We start from the raw sequence: 25,516 nt of genomic DNA, 5'->3' as shown, positions 1-25,516 counted from the left end.
GAAATTTTTCCTTTCAAGAGCAGACACAGTTCTAGAATAGGACATTTAGTAAAGAAAAAGTGCCTTATTGGCTGAAGCAGCAGAATTTGTTTGGATGGGTCTTTCTTACTGTCGTGTGACATAGTAATTCCTGTAACAGTGACACAGTATTATTCTCGTGGTCATTTTACATTTATTATATGGATATCTCTGCTGAGGTGGTCAGCAGTGAGGTAGTTAAGTGCCTTGGACTTTCAGTGGGGCATGCTGGAATCATGAGATTACTTAATTGCCGAAGCACCTTTGAAAACCCTATCTCATGTTGACATCTGAACAATTACGATGTTCCAAAGTTGGTATGCCACTGACATACACAGCCCTACATATCTTAAAATGGCTGTGTATAAACCAAGGGACGTTACCGCTGAAAGTGGTTCTTAACAGGATTGCTTTAAAATAGAAAGAAATATAAAATCAAGAGAACAACTATGCAACCACTTTAGATTCTTGAAAAGGGCTTATTTTGTAGCTGACTAATAGATGAACAATAGGTTGTAGTTGTAGAACATTTTCAGGAAGAGTAATAATTTTACATACATTTGCTTTTTGAAATGCAGCATCATTCTCAGTCAACATCTATGACAAATCTTTCTTTTCCTTGCTGTTAACCCACCTTTTCTATGTATTTTTCCTGGTTATCTCTTAGTTTTCTACCTTGATGAATGTAAAGCTCTTTTATTTCAGTTATGATCAGACTTAATGAATATCTACCGTGCATGCTTATCTGTAGTTTGCTTTTGCTTTTCCTTTGGCTAGCAGAAGAAAAAGAATAGAATATGGAATGTCTCATTAGGACTGGGAGAATAAATGTTTCGAAAGGACCTTGTGGATATGGTGCTGACAGAAACCCTAATGATTGCTGCACTGGTTTAGAGCTGCAACTGGGGATGGAGTAATGTGAAAAGAAATAAGTTTCACAACATAAAGGAGAGATGCGCAGGCATTACCATAATAATGAGTGACAGGAGAAATGAAGTTTAGGTATTCTACTCAGAAGTTGCTTGTTTTTTTCCTCCCTCTGTGTTTTAATACAACTCTAAATATACCTGCCTTTAACATAAGTGTTCAGTAAGTGTTACCAAAATAATATGATTCTGTCCCAAAACATAATGTTTGAAAAGCAGATCAGGTGAAGAATATCAACAAATGTTTCTCTGACCTTAGTTGGAAATCGGAAGGGTAATGACAAGTCATTAAAAACAATAATAAAATTTCTGAGTCTTTCAGAATTCAGCACGTTAGAACCAGACATTAGAAAACACATGAATTGAATGTATTTTAAAGTAAGTTTTTATCTGATGATCGTTACATATCCAGGCTCTTGTAATAAAGAAACCAATCTTCTGGTTGTGATGTGCAGATTTAGGCCTCCTCCAGATGCACACAATCTGCATCATGTACCCCTGTATCTTTTGTCACTACATTGATGTTACTGCATGGAAGAGCTTCCTCAGCTGTTCAGAATTCCATGTGTGTCTTTAGGAAGTGGTTTAGGTAGTTTGTTTGTTTTTCCATTATATTCAGATTACATAGTTCTTGTATCTGTATTTGGGTTCCTGTTTCTCGTAAGCCAATTTCTGTGTGATAAACACAAAGGAGAAACAGTGGTTTATGGAAAATGTATTTCACAAAGGTTCTTCACGTTGTTTTTCTAGAAGGTAGACTGCTGGGGCACATAATTGCTGCATACCTACAGTGGGGATTGCAATTGGTAACTTATTTTTAGGCCCACATGAAAGGTGCAGGTCCTATAGCCTACATCTGCAGTTCAACACATGGTCCTCTCTGCAATCGGCATTTATCCCTATGTCCTGATCCTTTAAAATCCTACATAGCCTGGGATCTAAATTTTTGCTGATTATTTCACGCTGTAGCTTAGAGTTGTAGTTTTCTTAGATAGGGAAATACTCCCAGTTGATTGGTTTGTTGTGGCTGAAATTCTTTGGGACGGAACATTCTTTGTAGAGGGGCTTAGATTCTGCAGCAGATAGGAGTGCTTCTCCAGCCTATGCAATTTTGTTAAAAATACAGCTTTTCAGAGATAAGTATTAGGAAGGAAAAATCTTTTAATTCTATAATTGCAATTAGATTCAGTCCCTTCTGATTAAGCTTTTAATCTTGCGGCATCTCTTACTGAGAATTTTGAAGTGCATGGAACTCCTTAGTGATTTTTTATAAAGGCAGTTCTTGACAAGAAAACGTTGTGTACTGGTTACTTTGATCAAGTGCTTGGAGCAGAAATGCTTCCAACGTTATTAGTTTAAAGCAATATGAAAATCTGAACACTTTCTCAACATGTTAACATTGGTTTACAAATAAAGCCATGCACCCTTAACAACTTGATGGAAAATCAGACACAAGGCTTTTCAGAGAAGAAAAAGTGAAATTTAATTTTACTGGTTTGGCAGTAATTTGGTGAGTTTAGTTTTTATAGACGTTTAATGAAGATATTTACATCAACCATTCACTGCTTGGGAATCCTACTTCTAATTCAGTTGCTTCTTCAAGCAAATACTCCCTCAAATAGTTAGCTGCATATCAACTAAGATTTTAAACTGGTGGTTCTTGTATTTGCAGAGATTTCATGGAGCTGTAGTAAAAAGTTTTAAAGCATCAGGCCGACTCAAAATACTGAATACGTACCACACTGTCAGATTTTCTTGCTGGAATAGAACTGAAACTTCACAGAGTCCCAACTCAAAGTCAGGAGGCTTTAGGAGCTTTGATAGCCTGAGTATACTTTTTAAAAGTACAGATTCAATATAATAGTAACAATAAAAGCAAGCTGGCTTTGCTTACCTGTATTGCTTGAACTAAAGGTAAAGAAGCAACCAGAAGTCTGGTTTTAGTAGGATAGGAAATTACTGTTAGCTTCCTATGGTTAATTTCATTTCATGATTTCTTTCCAACTGTTTGGTTACAATGGCTGTTAACAGCAAGCACGGTAAACACCTTTCAAATAGAAGGCAGCATCTGTACGTGCTGTGTTGTGTTTATTATTTGTCTCAGATTGGGTTGGTGATTAATTGTTGACATATTTATCTGCTCTGGTGAGCTTTAGTTAAAATGTACTCTCTCTTCCAAAGCAATAAAATGGAGAGATGGAAAACTGTTTTCACTTTCCAGTAACTTACATGAAACAGGTGAAAATATGTGAAACATTTTGAGCTGTCCCTAAGGGAACTGGCGCGAGTTAGCTTTGTACAAAGGCGTTTGGTAGATATAAAATTTCTTTGATTGTGCTTTCAGCTTTTGTCCAACCACCTGTGCTGGAAATACAGGGATTTGTTGAGTGGCGGATCTGCTCATTTAAAAAAAAAAAAGTCATCTCATTGATGAAATTGATTTGTCAGTTTGTTCCATTCTAATGGTGTGATAGCCCAGCGGCTTTCAGTATGTTGAATAGTTAAAACCTGCTTTTGAGGTCAGTGTCAGCCACTCTGACCCCTGTGAACTGTCACCTGAGTCAGGATTGCTGGGATTAATCCTTTGATATTGTGATGGCTTCGCCTATCAATTGACTTTTTCATTACTGAAGATGTTAGGCCTTTTGTTTCCCTTCTTAGTATGTAACCAAGCAAACTCCTAAGTAGAAGGAGCATTTGTTCTTGTTCTCTCTCCCTCAGCGAGTAATAGAAGCATTCATCTTTTGTGAAGTGTACCTAATTAAACATGTAAAAATAGAAAATATAGCATGATTGCAAGTACTTCTGTGCTGAACATCAGAGTCATTTATGGGTAATTTGTGTGGTAAATTTGTGAGACTGAACTGAAAAAGCGTTGTGTTTAGAAAGCAAGGTGTGTCGAATTAGAGGTTATCAGCCTCTGATAAAGTCTGTTTTAAGTTTAAACTCAAGGGTTACTTGAATTCTGTAGCTTAAAGCACTTCTGCTTTTTATGAAGTACCTACTGCCTTGGCGCTTTCTCCCTATTACTAAGCAGCTGTTTGTTTACTTTCCGTGACTGCCTTATACACACATGCCTGGGCTCGCTCCTAGATGGCTTGTGTAGAGACAGACCAAAACTTTATCTGAGGATAAAATATTTCCTATCGTAGCTCCATGCAGGGCCCTCCTCCTTCTTATTTCCTTTACTTGTTATTTCCCAAATTCTTCCTTGGTTTGTTTGCTCTTCGAATAAAATGAGTAAACCAAAGCCTATCGTAGATATGGAATCACTGATTCCTGCTGTATCAGGGTAAATTAGTCTAATTACACGTGGCAGTTTTATTTGCTTGTGATGTAATGTGAAATGAGGTCCTGCCTCCCCCTCAAAAGCCCGAGCCAATTAATAAAGCTTTTAAGCTCTTTGTCACAGGCCACCGTGGAGGTCTGCAGAGAAGAACTTTAATCCAATAAACATTTCATTTAGATCATGAAAAGAAAGCATGAGGAGAAGCTCCTACAAGAGGGTGTTACCAGCGATTCTAGCCACGAAGAGATGTGAGGAATTTGCCAAATTAACCGAGAGGCCTTCATATTTAACACATAAATGTGTCAAAACTAATAATAGAATAATTTAATTTGAGTCGAACCTTATATTGTTAAAATTCTAAGAAGCCACGACTGTTTTCTTCAAAGACTTTACTGTTGAGCTGGATGGACAGGGCAAGGGGAGGTTGTGAGAAACCCAGATAGCAAATAACACTGGCCGGAGCTGGTGGAAAAAAAAAAAAAAAAGGAAAAAAAAAGGAATAGATAATTAGGTGTAATTAGCGTGTATGAATTGTTGTCTCCCTGCCCTCGGCTTGAATAAATTTCGGAGAAAAAAACCCCTAGTGGTGAAAATGCTTTGATGTAAGAAGAGTCATTGTGGTTTGGCAGCATAAAGGCAGTGTTTTATACTTCTCGCATAATGGTCGTGATACAGAAAGAGTGAATGGACTCCGCACCCCCCAGCCTGCTTTACAGCAAGGACTTTTGGATTCTCTTGAAACAAAATGCATCAGAAGTTTTCAGTTGTTGGTAATGAGGTAGTGGACCTCATCAGAGCTAAGCGTAAGCCATCTTTAGCCTTTGTTTAGACCTTAATCGCGGTTTTTTCTCCTTATTCGGAGTGATCCAGTTTCTCAAATCAGTACTTTATTTTTTTTTCCCCCTGCCTGCCAACAGCTCTGGCAGGAGCAAAGGCTAAGACTGGGAAAAGAAATACAAATCAAACGTTAGGAAGAAAAACAAGAGCAAAAATAAAAAGAAATGGAGACAAATAACGTCGGGGCGTCATTCAAGTGAAATACATGTAGTAGGGGTGAATTTGACCCTTAGCTGGTGAAACATTGTGCTAGAAATCCGGAGTGAACTCCTGGCAGTTTGCTTTTCACAGGACAGCCCGGCTCGTTTATTAGAAGATTGAAAGTTACAGTCATGGTGGCTTTTTAGCAGAACCGCATTTTATACAATCTTTCTTGTTTTTTAATTTATACTTAGTCTGCAAGGGCACTTTTCTTTTTTCCTAAGCAATGTGAAATGAAGAAAGCCGTTCAGGGTAACGCTGGGCTGGAAGTTTGCTGTTTGCCATTATTCTCTTCCTTGCCTGGAAAAAGGAGAGACTACTTGTCTCCTACTCAGAGCTGCCACATCTGTACCGCCTGAATTCTTTCACTTTTGTCTGAATATCTGAAATACTATTCATGTAACAGTACATTTTAAGAGTCTCTGTCTTTATTCATGCGCTGTTATTTTACAAGTTAATTGTCTATTTTTCCTCTTCTTAGGGGGTAGCTGATTTATAGATAGTTGTTAAAATAAGTTATTGAAAAGTCCTACAATGGGTCTTATGTTCCTAGTGGTAGCAAGAATAGCGGGCTTTCTTAGTTGTTAAAAGTTTTGAGGGCTGTAATGTAAACTTGCACAACTTCTACTGAATTAATTTTAACTCTAAATATTATCTATGCGGAACTCTTCAGCTTAATGCTTCTTGTCACAGATATAAGGTAAAGATTCATTTAAAAAATTCTATGAGTCAATATTTGACTTCCCAGATCTTTGTGCTTTAAGTCCATTTAAAAACAATTCACAAATAAAACGTAAAATCATCCAAAGTATTGGTTTTATTGACATCATGCAGTATACTTAGCCGCATTTTGAAATTATTCTTTTCTTCAGAGTTTAAAATTGAATCAAGCAGTGCTGTCCAAGGCTATTGCAGCAATTCCCTGTATTTCCTTATTGCAGGTAGTGAAGAACAGGGCAAAAAGGAGTAAAAAAAAAAGTTAACTCTTTACAACACTGCACTGTTTTTATGGATCAGGTAGGCTTTTGTACTTGAAGTTGATTTGGTCTGTGAAAGGCAACACCTGAATATCATGCTAAGTAATTATGTCTGATTGTAGGATTAATTTTTTTTTTCAGGTGTAGGTCACAGCAAATTCAGTTAGGGTACAGTATGTACAAAGCTAAGAAATATGCAGATTTTCTGTTGTAAGATTGTGTAAAAATTATTTACAGTTAATACTTGCATAAAGGTTAGAAAGGTTGATGAAGTGATATTTAGTTTTGCTTTACTATTCACTGCATGTCAGAATGTAATTATGACTGATTCATGAAACTGTCTTAGCAATGAACCATCTTTATTAAAATGCTGATCAAGACAAGAGCTGACAGTAATAAAGAATAGAACATTTTAGTGTTGTTGCTTTTGAATGATTGCTAATTACCCCAGAGGTCACATATAGTGCTTATGAGGATTCATTGACATTTTCTTTGAAGTCTACTGTTTCAGCAACATGTGAACAGGAAGACAACTGTGTGCACAACCAACAGTGCTTGGACCAAGTTTTTATCCATCACAAAATACCTGATGATTCTTTCTCCTCCCCATCCCCACAAGTACATCTGCAGTCTTGTGAATCCGTATAGGAGAAAGTCAGGCATGTTGCAAACTCTTTTTTTAACAGGGCTAATTTTAAGCATGAATAAAGCGAGGAGCCCTTTGAAGGTCCTGCATCTGTGCCATGCTTGCCTGCAGTTGTTGGAGTGGTTTCCTAGTGGAGCTGAGGAAGCACGGCATGTATTTCTCATGCTTCTCTCAGTACAAGTCCCGGTCAGACCAGTTTCTTGTTTTGATTGCTGCTTGCTGATAAATTGGAGAGTAGGCTAAAAGTAAATCCTGCAGTAAATGCCTTGCAGGTCAGAAAACACGTTTTTAGTGGCACGCTGCAATTGACTTGAGAGGATTCTTGTTCTACCAGAGTTGTGAAACACTTGGAAAACACCCATTGTAATGATATCCTTTGGATGAAGAAACTCTTTCTTGAAAGCACTTGGGGAAAAAAATGAGAACAAATAAGTAAATTTCTAGTGGGTAACTTGGGGCTAAATGAATCGTTCTGGTGAGTTTTATTTACCCGAGGAATTTTTCCTCTGTTGCAGGCTAAGGTTCTCATGGTGTGTTTATGCATTGTGTATTCTGGGGGAATGTTTCTCTCCTTGGGTAGATGTACGTGTATGAGGAGAAACATTGCCAATGAACAGTCTTGTTGCTTTCTGATTTGATAGATGAAAGAAGTATCAGAGTGGTTAAAGTTACACTTCTCACTTAGCTATGACCTGAGCATGACAGGCTGAGGATGCTCATCAGGTATGGAAATTAGGGTAATCATCACCCCAAGGTGAGTCAATTCTGTCTTTGTGCCCCCTTCTCTGGGGCATTCAGATAGGGTTTGTCTGTTCCTGTGGGCCAGCAGGACATATCGTATGCCTTTGTGTGTGTGTATATATATATTTTAGTGCCTTAAAGTTTGGAGCAGAGAATGACGATTGAGTTGACCTACAGTGGTCTTGGATAGAATTAAGGAATAGTTGCTCATCAGCATTGTCAAACTGATCATAGTATCTGAGTTAACAGGGGCATACTGCACTTAGTACTGTGTCCTTTGTGGACTCCAAGGCCATTGGAATTTCAGATCTTTTTGTGATACATGGGAAACAAACGTGGTGTGAAATTGCAGGTTGTCCAGCTCACTTGGACCATCTTGAAATTTCCTAAAACCTCTGTTCCTCTACTTGAGAAACTACCACATCATGTATTTTAAGTAGCTCAAGCGTTTTAACAGCTACCATTCAGGAAGGCAGCAGCAGAGGAATCAGAGGAATGTTAGAGGTGCTTACAAGAAGAAAAAGATATTAATCTGTGTTTAATAACTTTCTACTCAAAATCTTATTTTAACTACTCAATTTGAAGATTGTCATTTTCGGTGTTCTGTCTTGAGCTGAGCATTGAGGCTTTGTTTCTTTTCCTTCTGGAATAGGAAGTTTTTCTATCCCTTCATTGGAAATGACTGCATGATCAAGCTGTATTTTTGACTTCCTAATTGCATTCTCAATATTGTAATTGTATTTGTTCTTTGTATACATAAATACATAAATGACTTCAAAATAAATTGTAATGACTGATTAGTTTTGTGCATTTAAATTGAATAGGGTAAGTCAGACTTGAAATATCTCTGTGGAATAGAAAATCTCCTGGAAATGGGAAGTAGTTCTGCAGGAAGAGACCAAGTGAGCTGTAGCTTCAATTTTACATGCTTACATCAAAAGGGAAGTAGAAGTGTAGCCCAAGCAAGTGAAATTTGTAATTGTAATTTGTAATTGTAAATCTGCATCTTGAAAAAAAATAAATAAGAAAAAAAAATTTATATAAAAACTGTATAAACCAATAGTGACAAGTGTGGCTTTGACAATTAAGTACTAACAGTCTGAAGCCGCCACTGGTTAGTTCTTTGACTGTTGATTAGAATTCCGTGGTGGTGATTAGTGACTGTGAGGACGCAATCACATCTGCAGGATTTAATCAGTTCCGTGGTGGTGAAGTTAGTCTGAAGACGGAGGGGGAAACTAGAACTTCTCTACGTAATTCTGTTAGGTTTTTGGTTGGGTTTTTTTTTCCATGCTATTGAAAAAAATAAGGGTAAGAAGTAGAGACGTGCCATTATTTTATTTTTTTCTTTTTTTATTTTCAATTAAGAGTTTGTAGAATTTGTGAATGATAATATTGTTTTTTTCTGGTTCCGTAGTAGAGGAATATAATGTTGCTGACAGCTCTGTAGAAGTGAGAAGATGCACTGTGGCACTCAGTGTACATGACTTCTATGGCATTTGGCATTTAATTCCATATTATGCAACCATGGATCCATTTTTATTTTTGTAATTCTAGTATTTTAAGTTTTTAGCCTGGAAATGTGTGTTTTAGTGTCCTTTATTTTTTTCCCCTTACACGTTTAGATTGCATGCTGTCTTTTTTACCATTCAAGGCATTTACAAATATGAACGTTTTGCCCCATGTGCTCCTGTGAAGCAGATAAGTGAATGTTTACATGTATAGACACAAAGAGCCTGGGTGGCTACCCTTGCCTACAAAGGAAACCCCAAAAGGAAAATCCTTCAGATCTCTGCTCTGTGCGTAGCTTCCTTGTGACCTTTTTGACTCTGGCTTTGAATGAAGGTGACCAAGTGCTGAGCCCCCCTCCCCTTTAGAACAGTCTCCACCAGCACATTCTCAACGCGGATGAGAAATGCTGTTGTTACGGCCTGTTGGTGCAAGCAGTCGTCCCACAGCAGCCCTGAGTTCACTGGTGCTGCTGTCGGACCCTTTCCCCTTAGTGTATCTGAGCTGAGTTAGTTGAAATAGCAGTGCCTGCAACAGTGCTTGGTTGTGTGATGTTTTGTTGGCAGCCACTTCTTCCACCACATCATTTAATCATTGCTTGTTATATTCACGCTTCTGTTTTATTGCTGTTGTTATTTTTCAGTAGTACCTACAGATCTATGCTGTGCATTCACATAGGGAGAAAGCTGTTCCTGCCTTCTAAGCTTAAAACATAACAGCAATCATGTTGGAAAGGAACGCTTCCTGAAAACACGTTTCTCTACAGATTATAACATTTAATGGCAGTGGCCATCTATTTTATATGTATTTATACAATGCCTGAATGGTTTCCATTTTTCAGAGTTTCCAGTTAGCTGTCCCTGTGTTTCTATCATGTGTTACAGAAAACTGCTGTGTATCACAGTTGTGTTTTTCCATCTTATGTATGTTTTGTTTGGCCTTGGCTTTCTAAGGAAGCAAAAAATCAATAGGACTGTAAGAGCTGTATTTGATATATCTCTGAACTGGGTGCTGCTCTTTTCTGGATGAAAGGCACTACAGCCCATGATTTCTAACAGGTATTTTCCAAGTAAGCTACATAATGTTACAACACCTTGGATTCTAATGTAGTGTGATGTGTGTCTATGGTTATACGCTATAAGGCTTATAGGAAAAAGGAGTTTCTTTCCCTCAGGCAACTGTTCGTAGCTGTAAGAGGACCCCAAACTATAAATTAGGTTTTTTAAACCAGTTCTTCTTAACCGGGGTTGTTAACGATACTGATTTATCCTGAATATTGATAACACTAATTATTTTCAAGAATGAGAAAAAGGAGGGAAGTTGGGAGAAGTGACGCACTTCATATCTATGTCGATAATATTTACATCTCCAGTTCTTCAAAACTCATTCACTGTAACGTTATATCACGAGTCAGAACAGACTGTGGTTGTGTTTAAGGAGCACTAAGCTTGGAAGCAGAGTGCAAACAGACTGAAGTGTTGCATCCCCAAGAGCTGACACGTATCTCTGCACGCCTCACTGACCTGTGTCGTTTTCCCCACTGCTGGTCTGTATCTGAGCACGCACGGTGCCTGCTTTTCACAGCAGTCATTAGCAGCCTGGCTGCTAGCGCTGCTGTAAATATCAGCACAGCTGATACAGCATGCTGTAAACACGGCTACGGCATTTCAGGTGCATTTTGGTAAGGAAAAAAAACATGCCACGCTCCTGAGTACGTGCAGTTCTGTGTTTGCTGTTCTGTCTGTCTTAACTTTAATATCCGCACATCCGCCATCCTGGTAGCAGGGCTTTATTCCTACTAACATGAAGAAAATAGTACTTGAACTAATCTACTGCTTTGGAAAAATACAGCTTTAGGTAGAAAGATGCCCAGCATCGCTGCATGTCAAGGAACAGCCAAGTGCACAGCTTTGCAGTCAGACTTCAGCAACCTCCCTTCCAGCCCTGCCTGTCTGCCTGATGCTGAAGCAAACACACGCACCCTCCTTTCCTCCTGCATGTTATCGCACGTCTCTGCAACTTTTTTCTTCCGCTCCATTACTCTTTTCCTTTGTAAGCTTTCACCAAGAGAAAGGGAATAGATTGTAATAATATTGTAGCACCAACGCTATTGTGTTTGCAGTAGCCTTAGCCCGGCATAATGATTTGATTAGCATGGCTTTCTCGCTTACCACAATTAAAAATACATGCGTTTCCCCGGGATTCTGTGCTCTCAGAATCATTTCTTCATCATTTTTCTTTCGCTGTATATCTCTGCAGAGAAGTTGGAGGCTTAAAATAAGTGTAAGAACCTTCAGTAATTGTCAGGGGCAAAAATGAGTGCCGTGAATCAACGCAGTCACTCCAGCAGATATTTGTATTCACTGAGTCCTGTGCAACGTGGTTTGTTCAAAAAGGCCGTTGTCCCTTAAATCACAGGGGACAGTCCTTCCGAAATCTGAAGATGTTTTTTTCTGTAATGAAGTTGCTGTAAATGAGATTTGACGTTTCCAATTTTGATATCTGAATGGCCTCATGTGGGCTTCAAAGAAAGTTTGATAGAGAATATGAAATGCTAAGTGAGAATATTGAAGATAAACAAGTAGCTCATAGTGCAGCCGCAGTGCAGAATCATTCAGTGGATTCTACCAACCCAGAGAACAGGGCTGAGTTACCTACAAAAATAAACTGACTTGCTTTAATTAAATTGCTATCAGAGGTGTATCTGATAAAATATTAAAACTTGCCCTCCTTTTCTTTAGCTTCTTTTGCTTGGGGTTGTGTAACAGCCAGCAGTTGTGTGTGTTGGCAGCAGTACTGATAGGTAAACAGAGATATTCCCTTTCCTAGAGGCTGTAAAATCTTAATCCCACGGGGGTTAGAGAGAACATTGCTCTCAACCTTAAGGCCTTGGGTAAATAATAATAATAAAGCACTATTTAGTACAGCTGGTATGAATGCTCAGAAACTTGATTTTATTTCTTTAAAGTGCCTTGTCTGAATGGATGGTACGTTATCAGAAGGGTTTGGGTTTTGTAGCTTCTTTTAGTCCCCTTTATGCTTCAGTGCATTTTGTAGCAAGACTTTGTAGTAAGACTTTTGTAAAACAGCTTGCATACGTGATGTTTGACTTACAGCACCCTTCATCTTAATAGAAGGTAAAAAACCCAACTCCCTTTAGCTGGGAGAGTAGTAGGTTTAGTCATCTCTGATGCTCAAAGTTGGTTGTGATCTGTTAAACATTTATTGCTCCTCATTTCCCATTTTTAAATGTATATTCTTGAATGTCATAATAATTATTTCTAATCCCTACCAGCACCAAACAAAGCTCTATCAGGGTTATCATGGGATGCCCACTTTGTTCATTGCTCTTCCAATCTGTTTAAATTTTCTAACTGATGCATTTTTGAAAACAGTCACTTTGTTTTTGTTTTGAATGTGTGTGTAATTTTCAGCTTATTTCTTTGCTTCAGTAGTGATAAAGGAGACTTCAGTCTTATGTATCAGATCTGGGTTGCAGGTGATATTCGTGCTGATAGTTTGCCACAGCAGTGTGCCTTCTATCTAATACAGGCAGCAATAAGTACAGCTTTGGCTTGAGGAAAGCTTCTTTCTTTTTTCCCTCTCTGTAGAAATACTGCAGCACGGTCCAGCTGGATTCTGGAATAGACTACAGGAAACGAGTGCTTCCTGCTGCTGGAAAACTGTACTACCTGTAAGTCAATCTACAGTACGGTATTTGCCCTCTTTTTCCTTATTAGCCAATAATTTCTTAGTGAATGGGAGATGAAAAATGCGTAGTAGAATTAGCAGGGTGTGACTTTTCCTTTCTTTGCTTTCTGGTCCATTTTGTTCAGCAAACCGCCTTCCATTATGCCTCGATATTAACTTCATTAAACTACATTTTCAGTACCCACACTAGCATCGTTTATAATGTGTGGCTGAATAAAAACTAATTAGATTTTTTGGGGAGGTGTGGTGTTTGGAGAACTGAAGTGACAGATGGCTAGAAAGTAATGAATATCCTCTTGTAAGAGATTGCACAATTCTCTTATAATAGAAGAACATCCTTATTGTATTTAAGTAATTAAGTATTTGTGGAAATCTAATGACAAGGATTCATTTAATGTTGGGTGTTTCCAATGACAAGGATTCATCTCGTGTTGGGTGTTTCCAGTGCTGTGGATTGGAAGAAAAACAGCAAACTCATATTTTGACATTTTCTGTTTATTGTGACAAAATTTCCTCAGCACTTTATTCTGTGTTTGCAAATAAATGTCTTTAAAGAACACGTGCGCAGTCGCAGCATTATCTGCCTACTAGAAATGTCCTTTCTTTTTTTGAAAACTACTTTGAAACCTTTACATCGCAGGCATTTTTCTGTCTCTTATTTGCTCTTTAGTTACAGTGTTATTCAATTGGTGACAACATGAGCAAGGCAGACAATAGCTTAAAATGAGATTTTTAACCATGGTATCTTTCAACCCTGTGTACGATATTGATTTAAAATCACGTTTGCCAGAAGAAGGGTGCAGTGTTTCCACCTCTGTCATGAATATATGAAATCAAGCCTGTCGCTACACTACTAAATAGTTTTACGTGTTTTGTCTGAAAGAAGTCCTGCTCAGCACAGTTACAGCAGGTAAATTGCTTCTGGAAAATGTAAACAAAATGCCAGATTTCTTCCTCCACTTCATTCTGAACCCGTGTTTGAATGTTTTCCTTCATTGCTTTCTTCGTTCCAAGATTGTTAGGGCCTGGCCCCACTGTTACTTGTTCATGCGCAAAAAGGGAATCTACTCATCTCTAGTTAATTCTGTGAGGAAATTACAACATCCTGTGTATGGAAATTTCAGCTTAAATGTGGGTCCTGTATCCACAAACAAGCTCAAGAAAAAATCTCTTGTTCTGTATTCTTGTATGGCTCCGTTTTATTTTTTACTTTAAGTTTCATGTTGCCTTCTTGGAGGTACTGCTGGAGGTAGGCGCTGTTATCTCAGAGTTGGTCCCCGTGGCTCTTGCTCTGGTCCCCACACAGCTGTCCTTGCTTCAAGCTGTGCTTAGTGTGCCTGGCCTTCTGTTTGATAGCTGTGGAAAGCTCTTACTGTGTTCTTTTCTTCACTCTCCATACTCTAAATAAATGAAGACTACACACGTGGCTTTTCATAGGTAACAGGGTAAGGTGACATCGCTTCTCAGAGGAGAAGGGACATGTAAATAAGGCCCTGTCCATGCATTTAATGGTGTTCTGCTGAGAAGCTTGTGACCATGTGAATGGCAGACATTGGTGATAAATCTTTGTGCTGTTAAATCTGCGTACTCTTCATTTCAAATAAGGGTTGCATCTAGGGGTTGCCTTAAGTTGCTTTTAGTCATCTGAAAGCAATCAGCGTAACGTAATTACAAGATGACTGATGATCTTGATCTTCCTTGATCTCAGTCCCGGGTGTCTATTTTCAAAACAAACTTTCTTGGTAATTAGGTACAAATATGCACCTTGGTATCATGTTTGTTTTTCATAGTCTTTACCTCACACTTTGTGATATGTACACGCATGCCCAGCTGCGTGTTCTCTGATACGTAAGTGTTCTCCTCCCTGTGTTATGGCTTTGTTCTGGGTTTGTCTGTTCCTTTTTGTTTGTCACTTTTTTATTCAGATCTCTAATTATTTTGGAAGGTATTTTATCTGTCACAACCACCTACTTAGAAGAGTTTTGTTCTGAAGGCTTCAAGAGTTGCAGAAGTCTTTTTCCCCCAGATTTCTCTCTGTCTACAAGATTTGGTGTCACTAATTTTGAACTACTAAAGTGGACATTTCAGTTTTGCTTTTAACACTTTTAAGATGCATAAGGCTTAATGAAGAGGAAAACATTTGTGTGATATGCTGACCGTCACTTGTCGCTTTACGGACGTCTGTGTGCAGCAACACAACTTAGGTTCATCTGCTGTCTGTGAGGGTAGACTTTTTGCACCAAATACTGTACAAGCTTCGACGAAGCACCGTGTATTTGAGCACAGGCTTGTTGTGTGCTGTAGCCTTAATTTACTGTTCTCTGCTTTTGAACTCAGCTGAGACAGATATATTATCTGTCTTCCTTAAGGAGGACGGACACAAAGAGTTTGGCCTTGTAAACCATTTTGGAATATAAAACCAATTCTCTGATTGCACTGATTTACCATCCTCATGGTACCAGCAGTAGAACTTAAACTTCAGTTGTGTGCACAGATATTGTACATTTTCCTTACCCGTGGTTGACCTTTTCCAAAACAGTGTTTTATGGGGTGGCAGAAAACCATGAAACAGATACAATCAGTAATGCTGGCATTATGAATCTCACTTTAATTTTACAAGCTGTGTACAATTCATTCAATACAATCAGTTGACTTGATTTTTTTTCTTCTTTCTTTTCCTCCATAAAACTGCTCTAATCTTTAATTTCAAGAAGTCCCTTCAGACATTTCAAAGGATACTTCTTTAGGTGCTTGACTGCCTTGCCTTGTCTATTTGCTCTTATTTTGCATGCTAGATAGAGCCAGAAGCCTTTTTTCTCATTGTGTACACATAGTGTTAATGGATCTGCTCTGCCTGTATTGCCTCATTACTGGAAACGGCTCAAAACACAGAAGTCTTTCAGTGTATGCAAATAAGGCAGAATCATCTACCTGAGAGTTAATATTCTCTACTTTTAAGTGTATTCTAAATCTAATGTTTGTATTTAGAGCATAACATCCTGTTCTCTTTTTTATGGGCAAAAAGCTAAGCAGGCTCAGGCAGCTGTTTGATGTTGGCTTCAAGTGTTATTAATTTCATATTCTATTATTCTTTTCACTGTAGCACAAGTGAAGCTGATGTGGAGGCTGTCATGGATAAGTTGTTTGATGAGCTGGCTCAGAAACAAAATGATTGTACGTAAGTTAATTTCTCTTGAAAGAGAATACATTTAGAACACAATGCCCAATCTCCACTGACCAATTAATAAGTTCCATTGCTGTATATGGGTTGATGCCACACTCAAGTGGCAGTCATTGTATCAGCATTTTGTCTAATTTATGTGTTGAATCATGTGCTATTATTCATCAAGCTATGCATTTCCTATCTGTAAGAGATGAATTTTATAGTAATTATCCAGAGAAGATTGAGTCTTTGTTCATGTTCCCATAGTAACTAGACCAAGGATTCTAAAAGTGCAAGGCAGAGAGCTGAGGCTGAATAAAGCGTGTGGAACCATTGCAGACTTCACGTTTGAAGAGCTGTGCGACAGAGTGAGTACCCAGTCAAATCTAGATCAGTTAACGCTCAGACTTTTCACAGTTTAAAAAAGCAACACGATACAAACTTACTGTTTTTCCAAGTCTTAATGAACTAAAAGCTTTTTTAACCTGCAGAAAGATTTTGAATTTAAAAGGAAAAAAACCCCAACCAACCAACTTCCCAAAAGAACAGTAATAATTTTCTTTTTAATGATACGGTAAATTCACTTTTAATTGCATTGCCTTCAAAAATCCTACTGCAGTCTGTGCCTGGGCTAGGATCATTGTTGGAATATTAGTAGACAAAACATATTCACATATAAAAAGCATCCAAATACTGTTGTTAAAATTAGGGTTTTAAGTTGGTACTTGAGCAAAAGAAGAGTAACCCTGCTGCCATTAGAGTAATGCTTTGCTGCTGTTCTAATCTTCTGTTGCATCCCTTAGTTGTAACTAGCTGTATGTGGCCAGTTCAACCGCAGGCTTTCTCAAAAACTTGATGTATTTCTTTAAATACTGCCCAATTCTGTTAGGTGTGTTTTGTGATTGCGTGTGGGTGTGATGCCTGAACTGCTCTCTGCGTATGACCTCATGGGCTGTGAAGATGGTCCCCCAGGAGTCAGATCATTAGTACTGGAAAACTGGGCTGAGATCTTTGACAAGGTTTTTATTTAAAGTGAATGTTCAGACTGCAAGTGAAATTCCAGAGCACTAAAGAGTGCTACTGTGTGCCAGTGGTAACAAACAAACAGGCAAAAACCATGAGCAGGACCTGTATTACTTCAGTCTATCAGCCAGCTTTTAGTCCAGAAATGTTCTTAGGAAAGTTGCTTCTGGTTTCATACTGAAGATAATGAATGAATGGAAATGAATTGAATTCCAGTCTCCCTAATCTTGCGGAGAAGGTTGACTTCTGTACATGGCGTTCTTATTAAGAAATTGGCATTATCTGTTAAATGGATCAAAAAGTTACTTAACTAATGTATAAAAATATGTATAAAATATGGCAGGGCTACCTGTGCTACGTTTGGTGTCCAAACTGTGTATCATTTTAGGAAGAGCTGTTTGAGCTAAAGTAGTAGTTGTTCATAGGCTGACTATCTCTAACATTTAGGGAAGTGGGTGATCTCAAGGTCTCTTCTGGTCTTAAAATGTCTGCAGACAGAGAGATGTGGGTGTTGGGATCTCTGCTGCCACTACCCCTGTGTATGTTATATATCAAATGTTGTTACTGTGCTCTCTGTGTCTCTTGTAGTTTCCATGGGAATAAATAGGAGGCATTACTTTCAGAGTGACCTACACAGTATTACAGTTTATCTTCTTGCTTCATGTCTTACTATGTATTTTTTTCCATATCAACAGTGTAAGTAGGTCTAAAATATCGCAGCAGGTATTAGTAACTAACAGTTGCCCATTAATCTGTATAGAAGCAAAGCACAGATGTGTGACGTGCAGTTGATTTGATAGCATTAATTTGTACATCAGTTCCCTCACTGAGGAAAGTTCTATGTTTTAGCTAATTCAGTTAAAATCAAATGTTAACTTATTGTTTCTTTTTAATTTTACCGGATTATATGAGCATGTGGGAAAGTGTAAAATATGGGGTGATAGAATATCGATCCATTTCAATTGCTTTAAAGCAAAATAAAAAGTAGGTTTTCAGGTCTGTGCCACATCTGGGGCTTATGTGGCAGTGTGGGGAGTGGTGGCATGAGAGTAGTTATCTCCTTATTAGAATGGCTCCCTGTAAATGTGCTTCTCTGGTGTAATCTTTCAGAACTGTGTTTTTGTTCCTTTTTAATCATACCCCATCAAAGCAAAGTTTCATTTCTATTTACACACATTAAGGTCAGTATCCATTAAGCCTTAAAAAAATCCCCCTCTGCCAATCCTCTTTCTTCACTTTTCTTTTAACATGTTGTTTAAAACCTGGTTGTTGTGACAGCTTGGCTTGACTCCTGAGCTGGTATAAATAATTGAGACGACAGCGTACCTTGTATTTAATCCTCCAGCGTCCTAAGGGGGTGAGTAGGTGCTGTTCAGCTCCCAGGGCAGTGTTTCAGTTTTCCTCTCGCTTGAGCGTAGCAACTGCTGCCCTCTGCTGGCAGTACCGACTTCTTAATGCAGTCGGGAGCATTTTAGCCTTTTTTATTTTTACAAGGACAAGCAATAGTTGCACGGATCCTGTAGGATTTTCTTTATTAAAAATATCCTGTCATCCAACTGCCAAGGACTGATGAACACACTGTCTTAATAGGGTAGGAAAATATACCTATAAAACTGATTTTATCGATGGGAAACCGAAAGAACGGTGATGTTAATTGTCAAAATGCTGTTCCTCCAAGAAAACAAGAACAAAATACCCACCTTTTTTTACTAATGCTGGTGAATGTGCGTTATGTGAGAATCTCTGTTCTGGACACTGTGTGGGTCAGGAACCCTGTAGAGTGGGAGGAAGCATTTGGTCACTCCGTTTATATTCAAGAGATTTAAGTTAAGGCTGCACAGGTTAACACCTGTCTGAACTGTCACTTTTTCAATGTTCCTTTTGTTTGTGTGATTAATAGTGAAGAGGGGTAGAGGTGTTTTTGCTTAGACTTTGATGTAGATGCATCACAGGTCTGTCCTTCAGTGTTTGCTGTTCCTTGCTTGAATCATGATCTTGTTATGTTACATTGGTGCTCTGTCTCATTGGCCGTAGTAGTGGCTCCTTAGGAAGCAGCAGAAAGAGCTTTGTACTTTTTTTGTTGTTATTTAATATCTAAGTTGTAAATGTTATGTGGTCTTTAACTGTATTTTGTTTTTAGGCAGTTTTGAAGTGTTGGAGTTTCCGCATTAAATTATAGTTACTGTTCAGTCACAACTCTTCGGTGTTTTATTGGAAGTAGCCCTGGAACATCTTCCAATGTCAACAAGCAGATTTTCTCCAAAGATGAAATATCTTTTCCTAACACATGTAAAGTGTTTTGTATTCTTCAGGCGACCTCTAAAAGATGAGCTGCTTTGTAATTGATGAGCCACCAAAGACGGGTGCTTTCTACTTTAATTAATGGGATATATAATAGAAACAGATGACGACTAACTCTTAAAACAGTCCACAGAGAGCTCCAAATAATAAACATCCTACTCGAACTGAGATGATGATAGCTGAAAATGCATTAAGTAGACAGAAAAACAAAAACAAATGAAGGCGAGAACTCAGTCTCCAGCAGGCTGAAGTGGGGTAAGCACTTTGTAAGGAGGCCAGCCCATGCTAGTGCTAATGCGTTTTGCATTAGTACAATGCCTAGAAAATAGTGACTCCTGGTATCAGAGTTAATGACAAAAATCTACAGCAGTTTTACATATATGTCCAGGAAGAGCAATACCATAAGAAAAATTCATATCTATTGATGTTTTGTGTGCGAAAACAAAAATCTCATCAGGTGAAAGAGTGGGCAACAAATGGTTATTGACAAATATTACATTATTTTGCTGTGGTTCTGAAGCTCAGTTTTGATCAATATCCAGTAAAACAGAAGGAAGAACAGACAGTACCAGAAACACATACCAAGTTAAGTGGTTATTTGTAGGATGCTGTTCAGAGAACCAGACTAACCAGACTTAACTTTTATTAAGAAGATCACTAATAATATTCCTTAGCTTCTTGTGCTTCTTGTGCTGCTGAAGGAGGCTGAATTCTTGTTTGGCTGTCGTAAGGATGCCTATTGTAGCCACCTATAAACAGTGCTTTTATGGCAGTAGAAAGAAGCAAAAGTAGCATAGTGTCTTCCTTTCTTCACAAGGTGTGTCATGCTTTTACTATTTGCCTTGTTTCCCTTTGCACTCAATACGATTGTTTTCCAGCTGGTCTTGACCTTTATCCAGAGGTGAGATGCTGAGTGGGCTGACTCTGCTGTGTTTGTCCACCGGTTCCTTTGACTTTCTTTGACATTTTCACACCATAATAATTGCAGGGGGCACTGAAACCAGAGAGAAAGTAAACAGAATGTGCAACTTTGAATGGGGGTTTGTTTCCATGCTCAAAATAAAACCCAAAGTCCTCTTCATGGATGGTCGTTAATAATTGCCCATGATTTCTTGAGGAAAGATTCTAGTGAAGCGGCTTTGCTTGGCCTACAGTAAATCTGTTTAGTAGTTTGTTAGGTACAATATGTCTGTTTTCCTGTTTTTAAGTTGTTAGCAATATTGCCCTGCATTATTGCCATGCTGTCCTGTTGGGGCAGTGCATTGCGTTAGGAAGGGAGTTGTAACGTTGTGCAGGATGCTGCTGATCTTACTTTATGGAATGGTCACATCAATGCACTCATGTACCCACACAAGTAAAACTAACGAGATGGATTTCAGGTGTGTGATGCTCTTTTCCTGAATATAGTGACTTAAAAGCTCAAGATAAAATACTGCCGGCAGTACTAATAGGGTAGACCTCACAGGAAAAAAAAAAAAGACCTTCCATGTAATGAAAGTCGTTTTAAATGAATACGTTTGAATGTGTACTTGAATGAGGTACCACTTCTTGTCTGTATCTTCTGTTGATGGTTTAGGTACACAAATAGAAACAAAAGTTCTTATTAAAGCATTTTATTGCACCATTACAAGCGAAACTGCAAACAAAAGAACTGCTACAAATAGTCTCTTTGTCTGTTTCCTCTTGCTTTTGGTACTTAAAACAGAAGAGTTTTTTGTCCGAGTTATTAATAGGCAAAGCACATGCGGCTGTACTTATGATTTAGTAACTAGTGTGTGCTTTCAGAGGTCTTGCTGCTGGTTGGCATCCTATTCATTGTGCAGATTATTTAGGCTTTAGGTTGACATTGTTGCTTAGCTATTTTTATTCTCCTATGTATTACTGTTTACAGTTTGTGTTTCATTTCTGTTTGAAGCTGTCAAGACATGAGGTGGTCAGGGTGCAGAAGAGCCAAGTTTTTAACAAACTGTGTTTGGGTGAAGCTATTGGTATGAGTGAGCACGCGCTTACCTGGGTCAGGAAGGGCAAAATGATCTATACATCTTATAAGTAAGAATGTGATGAGGACTTTTCTCCCTTTCGTCTGTAAGCGTAGTAGTTCAGGGTATGGTGTGACGGATCTTTCTCTCACGGGTTTCCATTTCCTGTGGTTTGTTTTATTTCAGCCTCTTGGGGCCAGTGACTACTTGGAAATATCGAAGCATTTTGACACAGTCTTTGTTCGCGACATCCCACCTCTTACCATGGCAAAAAGGACTCAAGCTCGGCGTTTCATTACTCTGATTGATACCTTTTACGAGCATAAGGTGAGAGCCGAGCCTTTCAAATGTGAGTAGGAATAACAGCGAGAGCCCCCAGACCTGCCTGTCACCTTCAGCCAATTAAATATCAGTACTCCACAGAACATAAGCAGCAAAGGCTGCAAGGAAACATCCTTCTGGTGTCACAAATTGCCCCACTGTGAATAAGGCAAATGAGTACGTATTGTATGTCTGTGAGTGATAAGCGTGACCACATTTTAGTAATGAGAGATTGTGATGAAGCCAGCCTGAGAGTAAATGGTTTCAGGCTGTATGGACACTGGTCAGGAATCCTTCCTGTGCTGAGCTCTGCAGCATGGGTGCTGAATATGGTTGCCTGGTTCCTTTCAGGTGCGCATCATCTGCTCTGCAGCGACTCCTCTCCAAAGCTTGTTTATGGTGGAAGCTGGCAGCGGTGAGCTGGAGGACAGCAGGGTGTTGATGGATGATTTGGACTTGAGCCAGGTACATGATACTAATATCCTCTCCCTTTTGTAACAAAATTGGTTGTGGTCTCGTAATTACAGTAGCATTTTTAAGAAGAGGAATCAAGTAAACGTTTAACCAGTGATCTGATGTTTTCTGCAGCTTATCTGTCGCTCTCCTAATTGTGTGCTTTGTTACTTGTTCATAGTCAAGGAAAATATCACAATACATAGAACTATTTTGCATAAGTTTTAGGGTAATTATGACTGTTAGTCATTAGATCATAGAATCATAGAATGGCCTGGGTTGAAAAGAACCACAGTGATCATGTAGTTTGAACCCCCTGCTATGTGCAGGGTCAGCAACCACCAGACCAGGCTGCCCAGAGCCACATCCAGCCTGGCCTTGAATGCCTCCAGGGATGGGGCATCCACAGCCTCCTTGGGCAACCTGTTCCAGTGCATCACCACCTCTGTGTGAAAAACTTCCTCCTAATCTCTAAAATAAACCTCCCCTGTCTCAGTTTCAAACCATTCCCCTTGTCCTATCACTATCCACTCTTGTAAACAGCCATTTCCCCTCCTGTTTATACTCTCCCTTCAAGTACTGGAAGGCCACAATGAGGTCTCCCTGGAGCCTTCTCTTCTCTAAGCTAAACAAGCCCAGTTCCCTCAAACTTTCCTCACTGATGTGTTCAATGATGTCTGAAAATAAGTTTAGCTCGGACATTTAAATCCAGAAATTGGTCTCTTCTGCCTCTTTCTAGGCTGCCCAGGGCTGCCTCACTCATCTTCACAGACAGTTCTCTGTGTTGCTCATTCTGTTTTTCCTTTTTCTTAGAGGTACTGTTAATGATTTTTTATCTGTGTAAATCTACATACAACTAGCCAGTGGAGAAGTGCATGTAGATGGCTGTTGTGTTACCGTCCAAATTGTTACCTTCCTGTGCTCTGTCAGAGGATTGCTTACCTGAAATAGGTGGTTTTGTTCAGTTTTAGGCGGTTAATTTCTCTTGGTGCCATGGTGCTGTTTTTGTTGTCCGAGCCTGTAAAGCACTCAGCATATAAAGGCTGAGGTCGGATCCCTTCTGTAAGGCTCTGTTTCTCACGTATTGTGGCGCTGTTTTTGTGTGCTGATACAGGATTCTGCCAAAGGTCTCTCCATGTTCACGGGAGAAGAGGAGATCTTTGCATTTCAGCGTACCATCTCACGGCTTACAGAAATGCAGACTGAACAGTACTGGAAAGATGGGGACAGAAACAAGGAGCAGTTGTAATTAAAAGCTGAATAAAAGCACCAGAAAGTATGCAAAGAAGCAAAACTACAGAGCCAGAAGGCCTCTTAGCACAACTGAAATAATAATGGCACTTTATCTAATCTGGACTGTGTTTCTTTCATTGGACGGTTTTCATGCTTAGGACATGCAGACTGATTCTTCTGTACCCTCAGTGTGTGGGAGTGTCAAATTGTACCTTCATTTTGTTTTCTGTGAAATATAATTTGATGTCGAGGAAGTGGGACTGGATTAGAATTAGCCTGGACACGCTGGGCACTGCAAGGGTTCACAGCGGGTCGGGAATGCTGTTAACTTGTAAGTGCAACTTAATACTTCCCCTGTATTTTCCATTTCTTGCAAGCTGGGCGTGCTCCCTTCACACTGGTAATGTACCCCTGAACTTTCATCTCTGCGGCACCTTCCATCACAGGTGGCACATCTGCCTTGAGCTGGGGATGGCAGGACAGTGCTACCGAGGCACATAGTAGGAGGAAGTGGAGAGTTCCTGCGCACTTGGCGTTGTTACAGCAATGCAGATGCTTTGGGAGTCACGTGCTCAAGTCTGGATTCCTGTTCTGACCACTCCTTTGGCCTGGGAGTTACTGGTACAGGTTATGCCTGTTTTTAGAGCCTACGCTTATAGTTTACAATTGATGCCACTGGGTTATGCCCATGAGAGTGACTACACCTGATAATTTTCATGTATATTTATGCAAAATCCAATGAGAATATATTAGGTTTCCTTAGGAATTGCTAATCCATCCAAAGAATGGATTTATGCTTTCAGACAGATTTTTTTAGGTTTTTCTAAAGAGAGACTGCTGAGATTCGTGCACGTCTGTGTGTGTACACAGACTCAGAGCTGTATACTTCATTTATACATGCCTAAATGTGGATAAAGCTAGCATATATAACTTAAGTATGTGGTCATATATTTGTGCGTAGCAGTCTCTGCTCATCAGCCTGGCCTGCAGTCAGCACTGCTCCCAAAGCACATTCCTCAATAAAGCCATAGCGCAGCCTTGACTTGGCCAGCTAGGAAGCCTTCTGCTGGGATTCTTTGGTAGGAGCTGCCAGCAATGGGGCAGAGGAAATAGGGAATATTTCAGAAGCTTTTTGGGGCTGAAAGGGGCTGAAAAAAACAGAAAAAGATGCTATAATCTGTGCAGCATTTGTGGTAGCACTGAGAGCGTGGGTTGCTGTGTTGAGGTCAGGACAGGAGGAGAAGTTGCTGGGACCAATCTATCTGCCAGCCTGGATGCCTGAGCAGAGATCGCTGTGGTACCTATAGAAGAAGCATATTTACATGTATCCACTTCCTTAAAGAATGTAAAGCCCTACGAGCTTCTTGTAGGGTGCCATTTATGATTGTGTGGCATGCATAAATTCTCTTTCCAATGGCAGGTTTGGGGTGGGAGGGACCTGAGGTCAAATAGCTGCCAGGTGATTGAGCAGTGACTGAGATGTGTCCCTGTGGCATGAATTAATTAAAACATTAAGATGTTTTAGTTGCCAAAATGCAAACAATGAAATGCCTATGAATAAATTGCCCCTTAATGGCCTTGAAATAGCTGGATTTATGCTATCCCATGTTCCTGTATGGGATTTATGCTATCCCAAGTTCCAATGTGGGCTTCTTGAGCTTTTCTTACCTTGTAAACTCACATCAGCTCAGATTCACAACCCATTTCTATTTAACCTTTAGTTATTGAGTGAGTGTTAATGTAATTTTTGAAACATTTACAGCAACCTTTCTGGTGCAGTGTGATGTTTTTGCTGTCACAGAAAGTAAAATCCATGTGATTATGGACCACATGAAGTGCTTCATGTTGGTTTGTAAAGGCCTCATCCTGGCTGAGAATCTCTTGGCCAACATGTGGCAGAATACCTGACTGAGAAAGGAATCATAGAATCCCCGAGGTTGGAAAAGACCTCAAAGTATTTCTCAGTGTCCAGCAATTCAAGATACAATCTCTGTGAGTGTTGTTATTTGATCCCTGTAGACAACCTATCTTTAAAGCTTTATTTGCCTTTCACGTTGTTGTGCAGTAGCTCTTTTATTATTATTATTATTTTAACAATTAACACAACTCTGTCGTTCTGAGCTACTGATTTTCATTGTTTGCCTTTGCACGCATTGAGGGAACAATTGCAGTATTGTGGGCATAACGA

At 39.2% G+C, this 25,516-nt stretch overlaps 1 protein-coding gene and 1 long non-coding RNA gene across 2 annotated transcripts in view; one reads left to right on the top strand and one right to left on the bottom strand.

Annotated features, from left to right (window-relative positions):
- The window catches only part of AFG1L (AFG1 like ATPase), a 51,686-nt gene extending 26,430 nt beyond the window's left edge, over window positions 1-25,256 (top strand). The window contains exons 8-13 of the mRNA XM_015858768.2: window positions 12,756-12,838; window positions 15,959-16,029; window positions 16,286-16,386; window positions 21,508-21,648; window positions 21,994-22,107; window positions 23,210-25,256. Of these exons, the coding sequence (XP_015714254.1) occupies window positions 12,756-12,838; window positions 15,959-16,029; window positions 16,286-16,386; window positions 21,508-21,648; window positions 21,994-22,107; window positions 23,210-23,344 (645 nt within the window). The 3' untranslated portion in view covers window positions 23,345-25,256. The remainder of the gene's footprint in view (window positions 1-12,755; window positions 12,839-15,958; window positions 16,030-16,285; window positions 16,387-21,507; window positions 21,649-21,993; window positions 22,108-23,209) is intronic.
- On the bottom strand, window positions 19,924-23,210 carry LOC116653174. Its single transcript, XR_004306627.1, has 2 exons — window positions 23,038-23,210; window positions 19,924-22,062 (listed from the first exon to the last, which is right to left on the bottom strand). It is a non-coding gene; the product is annotated as an uncharacterized LOC116653174 (long non-coding RNA).
- Window positions 25,257-25,516: the final 260 nt, after the last annotated feature.

Source organism: Coturnix japonica, chromosome 3, assembly GCF_001577835.2.
Source record: "Coturnix japonica isolate 7356 chromosome 3, Coturnix japonica 2.1, whole genome shotgun sequence".
Lineage (NCBI taxonomy): Eukaryota > Metazoa > Chordata > Aves > Galliformes > Phasianidae > Coturnix > Coturnix japonica.
The sequence above is the reverse complement of the archived record's forward strand: the minus strand, read 5'-3'. Positions and strand labels throughout refer to the sequence as shown.